Source organism: Parambassis ranga, unplaced genomic scaffold (assembly GCF_900634625.1).
Source record: "Parambassis ranga unplaced genomic scaffold, fParRan2.1 scaffold_21_arrow_ctg1, whole genome shotgun sequence".
Taxonomy (NCBI): Eukaryota; Metazoa; Chordata; class Actinopteri; family Ambassidae; genus Parambassis; species Parambassis ranga.
The window spans coordinates 7,759,657-7,771,969 of NW_021144767.1; the positions used below are offsets into that span (position 1 = coordinate 7,759,657).

The 12,313-nt window shown below is 41.5% G+C and overlaps 1 protein-coding gene across 2 annotated transcripts in view; it reads right to left on the reverse strand.

Annotated features, from left to right (window-relative positions):
- Positions 1–1,609: 1,609 nt before the first annotated feature.
- The window catches only part of fam184ab (family with sequence similarity 184 member Ab), a 109,563-nt gene continuing 98,859 nt past the window's right edge, over positions 1,610–12,313 (reverse strand). The window contains exons 19-22 of one of the 2 annotated variants that reach the window (XM_028398406.1): positions 11,067–11,184; positions 9,835–9,939; positions 6,992–7,251; positions 1,644–1,739 (exon numbers count right to left, since the gene is read on the reverse strand). In XM_028398406.1, the coding sequence (XP_028254207.1) occupies positions 1,658–1,739; positions 6,992–7,251; positions 9,835–9,939; positions 11,067–11,184 (565 nt within the window). In that variant the 3' untranslated portion in view covers positions 1,644–1,657. Of the gene's footprint in view, positions 1,740–6,991; positions 7,252–9,834; positions 9,940–11,066; positions 11,185–12,313 lie in introns of both variants that reach the window. The other variant, XM_028398405.1, reaches the window with a different exon arrangement.

The following is a 12,313-nucleotide window of genomic DNA, read 5'->3' on the forward strand; positions in this document are numbered from 1 at the left end:
TGACTGCCATTAGGTACTAGGATGAGATCCTCAGACCCATTGTGAGACCATGGCTGTATTTGAAATCACTCCCTAATCACTATTCACTTTGGCCCTATATAGAGCCGTTGCCATTTTGTAGTGCTGTCCGAAATCTTAGTGAGAAATTATAGACCCCATATAGGGCCCTCAATGTATCCCACAATGCATCTTGAAAAGTAATGTCCATCCATATGGGAAGTAGGGAGTGAGTAATTTCGAACACAGCCCATATGCTGGTGCAGTGGGCCCTGGGTTCCTTCTGATGCATGACAATGCTAGGCCTCATGTGGCTGAAGTGTGCCGGCTGTGCCGAACTGGTCATACAGGCACGTGGAGGCCACACACACCACTGAGCCTCATTCTGACTTGTCTTGAGGAACTTCCACTCAAGCTGGATTAGCCTGTGATGTGATTTTCCACTTTTATTTTGAGGATGGTTCCAAATCCAGACCTCCATGGGTTAACAATTTTGATTTACATCGATCATTTTTACGTTGTTTTGTCCTCAATGTATTCCACTATGTAATGAAAGAAGATTTTCAACTGGAACATTTCATTCATTGAGATCTAGGAGGTGTTATTTTATTACAGCTGATGGATAACTGTACTAATATTCTAATGATAAAGCTTTGATTGGTTATATGTAGTTACATGTACACATTTGGATTGATTTTTTTTCCTTTTTATTTACATTTACAGGTTTGACATCACAGTTAAAAAATAAATAAATAAAAATAAATGACAAGCAAAGACAAGTAAATGTCACAATAATTATTTATTAAGCATACACATTATAATAATATAAATATAAAATATGCTATTTTTGTTTTGTTTTGTTTTTTTCAAAATCGGTGAGACATCATTATATCTGTGTTGAGACAGACAGACCATACAAACAGGTTATTTTATTTTATATTCTACCAAAATCTGCCGAAACTTCTACGCAGCTGTAACAAACTCGGCCAACGACGCGTGCCGTCCTAAAATTCAGGAGCCTGTATGCGGAAGGCCCACTTACAGAGAGAGAGAGAGCACAATAACCTACTGTATACTTCTTTATATATATATATATATATGTATGTATATACATATATATATTTCTTACTGTAGTCCAACAATGGCAATTAGCAGCATGATAACGCACCACTCATTTTATTTTCTTAATTCCGAGAAACTGCAAAAAAATGTTAGGTAAAAAAAAAAAAAATGAAACAAACATCGAACATACTGATGGATCATCGTCACTGTACTAAGAGAAAAAACTCGTCCACAGTGAAACAATCAGAGAGAGAGAGAATTCAAACAATCAAATTTAAGATCGGAGTGATGATGAAGATCAGGATCGATTCACCGTCAGCTCAGCCAGCTCATGAAAAGTGAATGACATCAAATTCTTTTGACACGTCCGCCAGAATATAATGAAATCCGGGCCACCACAAAGGTGCAGCTAAAACTGAAGCTAAAGGTGAACTGATCCCTCCCCCTCCCCCCAAAAAAGCTATCAATGACAATAAATAACAAATAGTTTGATTTTTTTTTCAGTTTTTTTTTTTTTTTTTTTTTACATTTTTCTTTTTCAAAGTTTGGTTGACATGCTGAATCCTTTCGTGTTTTGCAGGTTTTTGTTGGTGGTCGATCAAAAGGAAAAGTACTGGGCGAACAGCTCCTGGCGCTGAGCATCTGGGGAGTCCATGGTGGAGTCCTTTGTTTCAGGAGGGCTTCGGTGGGGGTGGGGTGGAGGGGCGACAACCAGCACAACACAACAAGTTAAACACACAAATCAATTTCACTCATGTCTGAAACATGGCTGCCTCGACAGTCAGTACAATGTGAAGCAAACATATGTGTTTTGTTTATAGTGACACCTGTGGCTATGAAGCGAACTGCAGTCTACTTAGGTGTTGATTGATGTTTTTCAGCTCATGTTTGTTGTGCTATGACTAGGAAAAACAAAAAAACACTCGGGTACTCAAAGTGCTTCATACTTCACATTAACCCCTTTTGTGCACACAAGCACACACACATTCACACACCAGTGGTGCAACGTAGGGTTAAGTGTCCTCAGCTTTCCTCAGAACTGCACCTGCTGCTATGTTTTTTTTAAATTTGACTTATTTTTCCTCATTCCTCACACCGCATGTTGTCATGTGTTAACTCTCCTTGTGCTGGTGTAACTCACTTTTCTGTCCACAAGGTGGCAGCAGAGCCTATGTGATTACAAGCATGTGTTTCAGCCTGACCATCGGCGTACTGAAAGAGGACTTCAGCATGACGAATGTCTTTCTGTAAACGTCCTACACCTTGTTATGAATATAACCAGATAAAGCTGCAGTTGTTTCCTGACTCATGTTAATGACACAGAAAACATATTGTCCCCCAAAGTTTACACTAATTAGCTACTATGCATCAAAAATAAACACCCAGAGGAGCCAGTTCTGCCTCTTTAATTGGCTACTTGTAGAAAAAAAAAACAGGCCCCAGGGTAATATTTATAATTCGGAGGGTTATTTTTTTGTTAAGGAGGTCAATTGCTTCCCAAAAGATTCCCTTATGTTTGCTCAGGCTAATGAATTGTGTTTATACTGTAGATAGTCCCAGTTCAGACTGATCAATGTATTAAATGTTTATGTAGGGTGTCATTTTTAAAGAGGAACATAAAACATTGACTGTAGGTTAGCTTAGTAAAAAAATGGGTTACTGACATATTAAAGTGCCATCCTGTCCTAGTGGAGACAATGACATCATCGGGTTAGTCGGTGTGGAGCTACCGAGCTAAAAGCGACACAACCAGTGAAAGGTTGTCCACTTTCATACGTTGTTAATTGTGATGCTAGACTTTTGTTGAGATAATTGTGTACAGAGTGTGCAAGACCAACAAGTCCACTCTGCTCCCTCTGGTCTACTGGCTGTCTGACTCATTCAGCTGTTAGCATTTAGGAAGGCCGGTAAGAAAAAAAACGGGTCTGTGTGCCGTTGACCTGTTAACCTGTTACCATCCCACCGCTGCTAATTCAGCTAATCGGCTGACTGAGTCAGACGCCTGTAGCAACAAGTCCAATGCTGTGCCAATGACCTGCTTTCCTTAGCAAATGTAGAACAGCTGAGTCGGTCTTATAAGAGGGGGAAAGTCAAACTCATAAAACTTGTTGATACAGCAAATGTACCACGGTGTACCTTAAAAACCATCCCAGGTGTCCTCTTTATTATTATGACACCAACAGTATTCAAATACACCTAGTGGCTGCTGAGATATACTCCATTCATTTCGGGGATGTTATTTTCAAACCGAGGCCTTAAAAGTAGACTTATGTGGTGAAAAGGGTTAATCCTGCTTTACTAAAAAGTGTTAAAATCCAGTTTGACATGAATAATCTGTAAAAAAAAAAAAAAAAAGATCTTTGGATGCTTCTGCACACATCTCTGGAACAAGTAAGGGGAAATAAAGTACAGGAGTCGTCGTCTGGTGGAATGAAAATGCGAGAGGAGGTGCAGGGCAGGAAAATATGACGGAGAGGACATGAGAGGAAATTGGCAAAAAGATGAAACGATGAATCAAGGTCAGAGGGAAAAAAAGGGCCAGGAGATAAGAGAGAGGATCAGAGGGAAGGAAGGGAAGTCTGTCCGTTTATGACGATGGCCTCTCTTTACACCTGCTTTTAAAGGCAAATCAAAATGTCTGTAATTGATCAAATTACAGACATGGGGGATAAAACTGGTGCTTCATGCCACTGATTGTTGGAGTCAACAACTAGTTAAAAGATCTTTCGCTGTCATGCTTTGTGTCTTATGTGCTGATTGGTTCATTGACACACAACCCTCCAATTAGCCATAATGCTACCATTAGTGACCTCTGTGTGAACAGGCGCTAATGTGGCTGGGATGTGTTTTTAAAAACACGCTGTTGACTCACTGTACCAACAAAGGACAAGATGGCGCTGTACATGTTCACTGACAGTGTTAATTAACCCTTTAGACAGATGATGCATCTTTTATATTGTGCTAAATACAGTCAGTGTTTCATTTCCTCTTAACTGTCCATACTATATAGTTGATGAGAGTATAAAAAGAAAGCTGGATCATTACTTCACACAACATGAACTTCTCCCATCTTCAAGTTTCTTTGCTCAATTTGTGGCTAGCAAGTCTAACTGACATGCCAGATGTTACAAATAACCATCTGGAAAGTCCTTCTGCTCGTCCTTCTTGAAGCACACCGATGCGCCTTGATCACCTTTGTCGAGCCACAGGCACCTGTTAAGGGTGAATTATTGTGCGACCTTGTGCTCTAAGGCCCCGTTCACACTGGAGAAAGTCAGTCCAGCTAGAGTAGGATTGAATCCAGATAGTCTTTAAGCTGGATACATTCAGACCTATTTTCAAATCTGGCTATCACACACGCGTGTCCACACTCAATCCGGCTTGTTTGTTGTCCTCCAAACCACTAGGTGGCACCTTGTAAAATACAGAGTCCGTTCAGGCCACGTTAGGACCGAGTGCGTGCACGCTTCACGTTTTTTTTGTCCTGTGTCGCTCGTTCTGTTTTTTTTTTCAGTTTAAAAAGCAGTGTATTCCTTTGTAGCCCTCTGGAAAATAAACTCGGGCAAAGCTGTCGTAGTTCGACGGTTGTTTACATACGGCTTTTGTACACGACCCCGACACTGTCCGCGTGAACCCGAAGTATCACGTCGCTAGCCGGATTCGCTGGCTGCATTTGCATTCAGACCTGAGCCAATCCAGCTAGATCCACCTCCAAAAGGTGGATTGAAATCAAGCTGGATATAGCCGGATTCGCAGTGTTCACACTCAAATTATCAGGATATATCCAGATACGGCCCGAATCTCGCTCTAGCCGGATTGATTTCCCCAGTGTGAACGGGGGATATCTGGATATATTCGTATCGTTTTTTGTTTTTTTTCCTGAGTCTGAACAACGAGAATCCGGATATATCGCAAATCCGTGCACGCGATCTTAGCGCGACCTGAACGGACTCTGAATTTTACGAGATGCCACCTAGCGGTTTGGAGGGCAACAAAGACACTCGGTTAATAGGTCTGAACGTATCCAGTTTAAGGGCTATCCGGATTCAATCCCACTCTAGCTGGATTGACTTACTCCACGTGTTAACGGGGCACTAATTCACACAGACTCAGGACGGCACGTAGCTATGTAAACACAGGTCATTTTCATCGCCTTAAAAATGTAACCACCATTTGATTGATGTCTGTAACTGACCAATCAGAGCAGATTATTTTGCCTGCTTGTTAAGAACAAAGAGTGCACGGCGGCATCAGAGTGGATCTATAATATCTGACCTCATACTCTTACGGCTTCACTTTGTTGTGTGTGAGAGCGTGTTGCTGCTGCTCTTAAGATTCCCATCAAACGTAATGTTATAATGTGTTGTGTGGCATTTTGTAACAAGCGTAACAAAGTGTTGGTCCCATAGTAACAGCAGGAAAAAAAACACACATGCAGCAGTATGGAGAGTAATACCCGCTCACACGCATGCTATCGACCTGAACACCAATGCTTTTTTTTACACGTTTTGCTGGCATGCAACTGCATGTTTTAATGTGAGAAGCACGTTGCATAATTCATCATCGCGCGCACACTTCATCATGAAACAAGCGCAGCATTTAAAACAGCAATGAAAGCTGCCACCAGCACCACACACAGAGAGGGGGAGGAAGGACAGGCCATGATAGCAAAAGACAATATCTACTTCATTATAAACTCATTAAGTTTATTTACAAAACCCTCTTGGAGTCAAGTTTAAAGTGCAACATGCTTAAAATTCCCATGAAGAGGAGGATGAAGAATCACAAAAATGGCACAATGCAACAATGACAACAAACAACAAAAAAGCCACATATGAACAAGTTGTATAACTTCCTGAACAGAAAAACAAAAGTGTCAGCATGCAGGACAACACGTTCAGACAGTCATGAAAAATAAAATAGACATGCCCCTTTTTTTGCATTCCAAGGCCATTTATTGAAGCACATGGGACTTCTCTTTGTGTTTATGTTATCCCTCCATATATATAAAAATATATTTATCACATTTGTTCATCAGCATTGACTGAAACTGAGGAGCCAGGACTTGCCAAACCCCCTTTTCACCCTGACACCCAGAGGGGCCCCCAGCTATACTAAGATCATATTCCTGGATTACACAAGTGCTGGAAGACTGCATCTGTTACAGTTACATATGACTAGCTCCTATAGCTAATCCGAATATGGGCAAAGATGTTGGAGCTTGAATGCTAACTTTTGTGTACCGGGCTGTTTATTTCTTGCTTTTGAAGCCAAAGCCCCTAGTGGACAATCATGATATTACATTTTTTTTTTACTAGACGTGTACAAAAATACGCTATGTTTTTTGTCTATATTTTCCACGTCATCTTGCGAGGATGCTAGCGTTATCAATGCAATATTCTTTATTAACTCTGGGTGCAATGACCAAGCGGCAACTTCCAAGGCTAAGAAGTTAAGCCAACGCCTGTCTCTCCCCCATACAACTCCATGTTAAAATGTCCATCTTTATGGTGAGTAACAGGCAGGTTGCACAGTGTGATTGCGAGCTGCCTGCAACCTCCGGCGTATTTGGATTAAGTAGAAGTAAATATATAAGTATACAAATAGTTTAGCCCTTTAAATAATTATTTTAAATGGCTAAAACTTCACACTTGTTTTGTTTTTGTGCTTTTAAACAGACACAAAATTTTGATTGTTCATTGCAGGTTAGTTTTAGGGTTAGCGACCTTGCTTGCTAAGCCTTAAATAGCCATAGTCATTTAAATCTATGTGAATCTGCCACCATTGTGAAGTCAAAAACTAAAAGGGGTAGGGATGAGTGCAGGTTTGACTCAGTCCAATCAAATGTAAGAACCCGCACTTTAAACCGAGGCCCTGTGATTGGATGATTAAATGACTGACATGAGCTGCCGGGGGCTAAGAAAGGTCTCACCTCATGAATTTCTTGGGTTCGGTGGGAGGGGTCGGCGGGGCAAGAGGTTTGTTGGAGTTGAGCTCAAGGTGGTGAAGGGGGGAGTTGGGGATGGGTTCTAGGCGGCTGGGCGGGGTTGGGGGTGGGGGTGGTGGTGGCTGTGGAGGCTGCCCACTCCCTTGACCCACCACGTTCAGGCTCAAACCTGCTGTCTCCCGAGCCCTGAGATTAGGAGAGCTGCCGAATCTGCTGGCTGCTGTTTTCTCATTCTTTTTCTTTTGCTACACAAGAAAACACACAAAGGAAAGGGGAGGGGATGGGGGGAGAGGGTGGGGGGGTGAAAAAAAGGGGAGCAAGAAGGAGGTTTAAAAAACAAAGAAATAAAAATGAGAAGGAATGGAAAACTAGGGGAGGAATGGGGGGGGGGGGCTTTCGGTCGAAACAGTCCAGCCGATGGGAGACAGGAAAGAGCGGCAGCTGACTTGATCATATTTAAAAAATGCTGATTGAAGCAGCAGTGAATGGATCGATCATCTGAAGACTGGCCTCACACTCAGTCTTAAAGCAACAGTCGCTCTGAGCAGAAATGAAAGTTCAGATGAGAGGAGGAGGAGGAGGAGGAGGAGGAAGAGGAGGAGATGTGTCGAAGCAGGAAACATCTCTAACGCTATAACAAATGGCTTGGAAAGCAAAGGGAAAGCTGGAGGAGAAGACAGTTAGGAGGACCGGTCCAAACACATACACACATAAAAACGTAAATAAAAATTTACAGCAAGAAAAAAAAAAAATGGAAGTTATAGAACCTGAGATGGAGTCAACAGTTTAATATTGATCATGCAATGGAAACAAAACACACATGAAACATCACAACCAGGTGAGCTGGAGAAAAAATATCTCCTGAACTAGCTTCCTTGCTGGAAACAAGAGTAATGTTACATAATTCAACCAGCTATGGAAAATCCTAAACTGGTGTTCAGATTATTTTATGCTAGAAGGAAGAAGCAAAAGTTCCTTGTTGTAATCTAATCTAGTTGAAAGGGCGAGCCAGTCAGTTCTTCATCAAAACCTTCAAACTGATCTGCAACTTATACACTAAAAAAAATGCAACAAATGACCGATCAGAATTGAATATTAATATTCGAAGCATACCGAACACATTTTTATAGTTTTTGAGGCACCAGGCATTCACAGGATTCGCTAGCCGCATTTGCTAGCAACGTCATACTTAGGTCGCGTACAAAAGCTGTGTAAACAACCCGAAATACGACAGCATTGCCCAGAGTTTATTTTCGACAGGGCTACAAAGAAATAAATTGCTTTTAGAACCTGGAAAAAAAACGAAAGAACGAACGACACAGGAGAAAAAAAACAAAAGAAGACACGACGTATCAACACGTATCACAACTGTCCTAGCACGGCCTGAACGGACTCTGAATTTTACGAGGTGCCACCTAGCAGTTTGGAGGACAACAAAGAAGCCAGGTTAAGCTGGATTGAGCGTGGACACACATGTGTGATAGTAAATTTGAAAATAGGTCCGAACGTATCCAGCTTTGGAGTGTACCTACTCCACTGCACATGTCTTTTGTTGACACTAGTCTGATGATGGCAGTTTATTCTGCGTCTATTGGTACTGGTAGAACAGAAAAAGGCTGCGTCTATTGGCCTGTGTGTCTTGATAATTGGGGTGCTGCTTGAATAGCGATGCGTACAGATTGTACAATGACCATTTACGTCACAGGTTACGACGTACGCCAACATGCAAGGAGGACGTGGACGTAGAAGCTGTCACACTGTGAAACAGTCATCCTAAATTTCTGATACCGCTAGTATTTTATCTCAGGTTGCCTTTAGTCACAAGACACTGACACTGGCCATCATTGAACCTGTCTCTAAGACAGTTTCAGAGCCACGACCAAAGATATCTCCACGATCCTTCGGTACAATGGTCGTCTTTTGTCCAGGACAGCCCAAAAAATCGTACAGTGTATACCCGGCATTAGAGGTTTCCTTACTCTGATGCACTATGAGTGCTCTGAATTCACAAGACCGTTACCTTAATACATAGAACATAGTCCATCGAACGTGATATCATGCCATGGCGTATAAATAACATCCAGTTGAAGCGTCCGCATGTCACTTTGACCCTATTTTGCATGAATGGACTCAAATGTTAGGCTACTGGTGTGTTATTTCACACTGTTGTTTGGCCACAAATGACAAAACACTGGTTAAAAATCAGCTGACGTCACCTCACACCCCATGCGCTCATGGAATGACAAAGCAATGAAGGTTCGTATAAGGCAGAAGGTTGGGTAGGGTGGTACGGTGTAGTCTTAGGTTCGCCCAACTGCAACTATACACGCCACTAACTGTTTTGCTTTCACTTGCGATAACCTTTTGTTTTAATGAATTTTATCTGTTATTCATACGCCATTTTGGTGATACCAGGGACATGCTTATAAAAATGACTTATAAAAAAACAAGAATACAGAAAACAAGAAAATACAAACACCAATGTTCTTTTCAGTCATGCTGCTCTCTGGCCTGGACAACTTCTGTCCAATAATGGATTTTTCCATCGTCCCTTTATCATCTTCTATAAACTTTGCTGTTTTTATGGGAACGTAGTAATCCTGTCCTTTGCTATAAAACACATTTATTCCCTACAGCAGATTTTCTTGTGTAGAGGGCGATTGGAACAACCCCCATCAATCGTCCTGGTTGATCAGCACAAATGTATATGAAATGACGTGGAGTGGATATCGTCTTTGCTATATGCAGTAAAACAACAGGGACAGGCTTATCATAGATAGTGCCCCTGTGTGTGTGTGTGGTGTGATACCGGACATTTAGGGCCTTACCTTAATGAGTGGGTTGATGACTCCTACATTAGGACTGGCGTTGAACACTTTGTTGAAATTGGTCTCTCTGTTGACCAGTTCCAGCTGGTAGAACTTCTTGTCGTCCTGAGAGGAGAAAATCGCGTTAGCTTAATGGCCCGCCTGTGAGTCCGTGGATGATGACAAAAAATGTAATTTGTTCAGTGAGTTCTATCACGGCTAACGAACACATACTTAAAAAAAAAAAAAAGAATTCTGACAATAAGCTTCATCTTCCCACCTGGATTTAGTCTCTTTGTGTTACCCAATAGCCCCACCCCCATTCCACTCTATGGGCTCTAGAAGTGCAACGGACAAGTGTGCGAAGAAATGTGTACAACTGATGTGTACAACTATGTATTTTCTAACAGATATCCAGATACCAAGTTTGAAAAATGGGATATCTATCTGATGAACAAATCCAGATCAGGCTCAGATTCAGCCCTTCAATTAACCTTGTAAATTGTGTAGACTGAATCTGAATTATTCATAAACCATAATGGCCACAGCAGCACACTGTAAAGCCGAGTTGTTCAGTCGCATTCACAAGGAGTATATTACAACAAATTTGGAAATTTTGTTGTCCTTGCCTATCTTACTTCATCCATATTCTACTGGCCTTAAATGATCCTCATTCAACAAATATGGTGTTCCACTTGGTTGTACCTTGGGTCCTGTCTAAGTCATTGTTTTCCATACTTATACCCCCTAACCCCTAACCTTATAAGACGCCAAACATCTCAGGCCATTGTCAGGTATGAGTGAGCACACTGTAAAAGTGAAACTTATAAAGAACAAAGAAATCCCAAGTCAGCGGACTCCAGAGGACCTCTGCAGAGACCTTAATGAAAGACAGGCAGCGAGGAAGGAGATTACAGAGAGGGAGGAAGGAGTCATGCAGAGGGCAATATGGAGGAAGATAGTTCTGTGGTCTCTACAGTTATTCAAGGAAGATTTCTAACCATCTTGGGTGCCACCTACCATTTCCCTCCTCTCTCCTGTAGCTTAAAATCTGCAGTATTTGTGATGCAACTTTGTAGTACCAACCCAAAGATTGTATTTTTTTTAATGTTCGAACAAAAGACAAATAAAATGACATAACTTAGCATTTTGGAAAGTTGTGTAAATGAAATGCTACTACACCTGCCTACCAACTACCACAAAATACTTTAATAGCTTTGGGTATGGGTATTACCTCCTCGTTTGCCACCTACCACCAGTTTCTTGACCAGAGATTCTCTTTCGGAGACCATGTCCTTCAGCTCAGCGATGATCTGCAGATCCTCAGGGCGGCTCTCTCGGTTCCTAAACTTCTCCTCTGTTCCTTCCAGCCTGCAGGCAAGTGAGCAGATAAAACATCAATCAAAACCATCAATATTCTGAACAAAAAAAAAAGGCCACTATTCAGACAAATTATATTTTTACAACTAACCATCAGCAGAATTGTGTGTATAGTTCCCTGCGTATGCATGCATTCTTAATAGAGGTAGAGACAGGGATTGATCATGTAGAGGATGTCAAGAGGATGCTGATTTTCCCCTAAGTGTATTTTATTTTGAAATCTATTTTGATAGTCTGTCATATTTGAAGGCACTCAGGCAACTTCCTGTAATTGGTTTGGGGTTATAATTGGGGTTAAAAGAAAATGATGAATAGCAGTATTATACAGGCAGGATGGAGCGCATCGATCGCTATATTTGATCTTCCACTTTGTATTGCATGTCAAGAATTAAAAGTGTGCAGATGAGCGAGTCATAAGCTTTCCTTCTATATTAGCTTCTTATCAATAAACACTAATTGTCCTCTCTATAATAAATAAATAAAAAACAAACAGATGCACAGATCTTCTACAAGAACTTTTAAAATCAATCAATGGTTTTCAGAGAACTGTAATATATGTGATAAAAACACCATCTGGCACCATTAGCTCAAAGTAATGGTTTAAAACAAGCACAAACCATCATCCCTCTGCCACCGTGCTTGACAGTGTGTATGAGGTGTTTCATGCTGTGTTTGTCAGGGTTTGAGGGTGGAAGGCGGACACAAGTGCAGGACAGCAGGCAGTTAAATGAAAAAAAACAGTCTTTTATGATACATGACTGTATCAATCCAACTGTTGTGTAAACTGACTTCTTTGTTTTTATGCCAGAGAGAAAAACTTTAACTAATATCAAGGAGAAGAGTTTTTTGCTATGTAAACTCCTCAAATGCCTTTTTCCCTTGTGCAGCTGCAAAGTTGGTCCCACAGAGGCCGGTGTGTTGTTCCAGCTGGTGTTCAGTGTATGTATCTTTGTGGTTGAACTGCAGTTTTCTCTGAGCAGGAGCACACTGAGGCCAAATGTTCGGTGTCCAACTATTTTTCGGCTGAGTGCAGCAGCATCAGCAACCCTTCAGTGAGCAGGAAGACCCTCTGTCACACCCAGCTGGAGTGTCAGTGACACAGTGTCACCCGTGGCTCCAT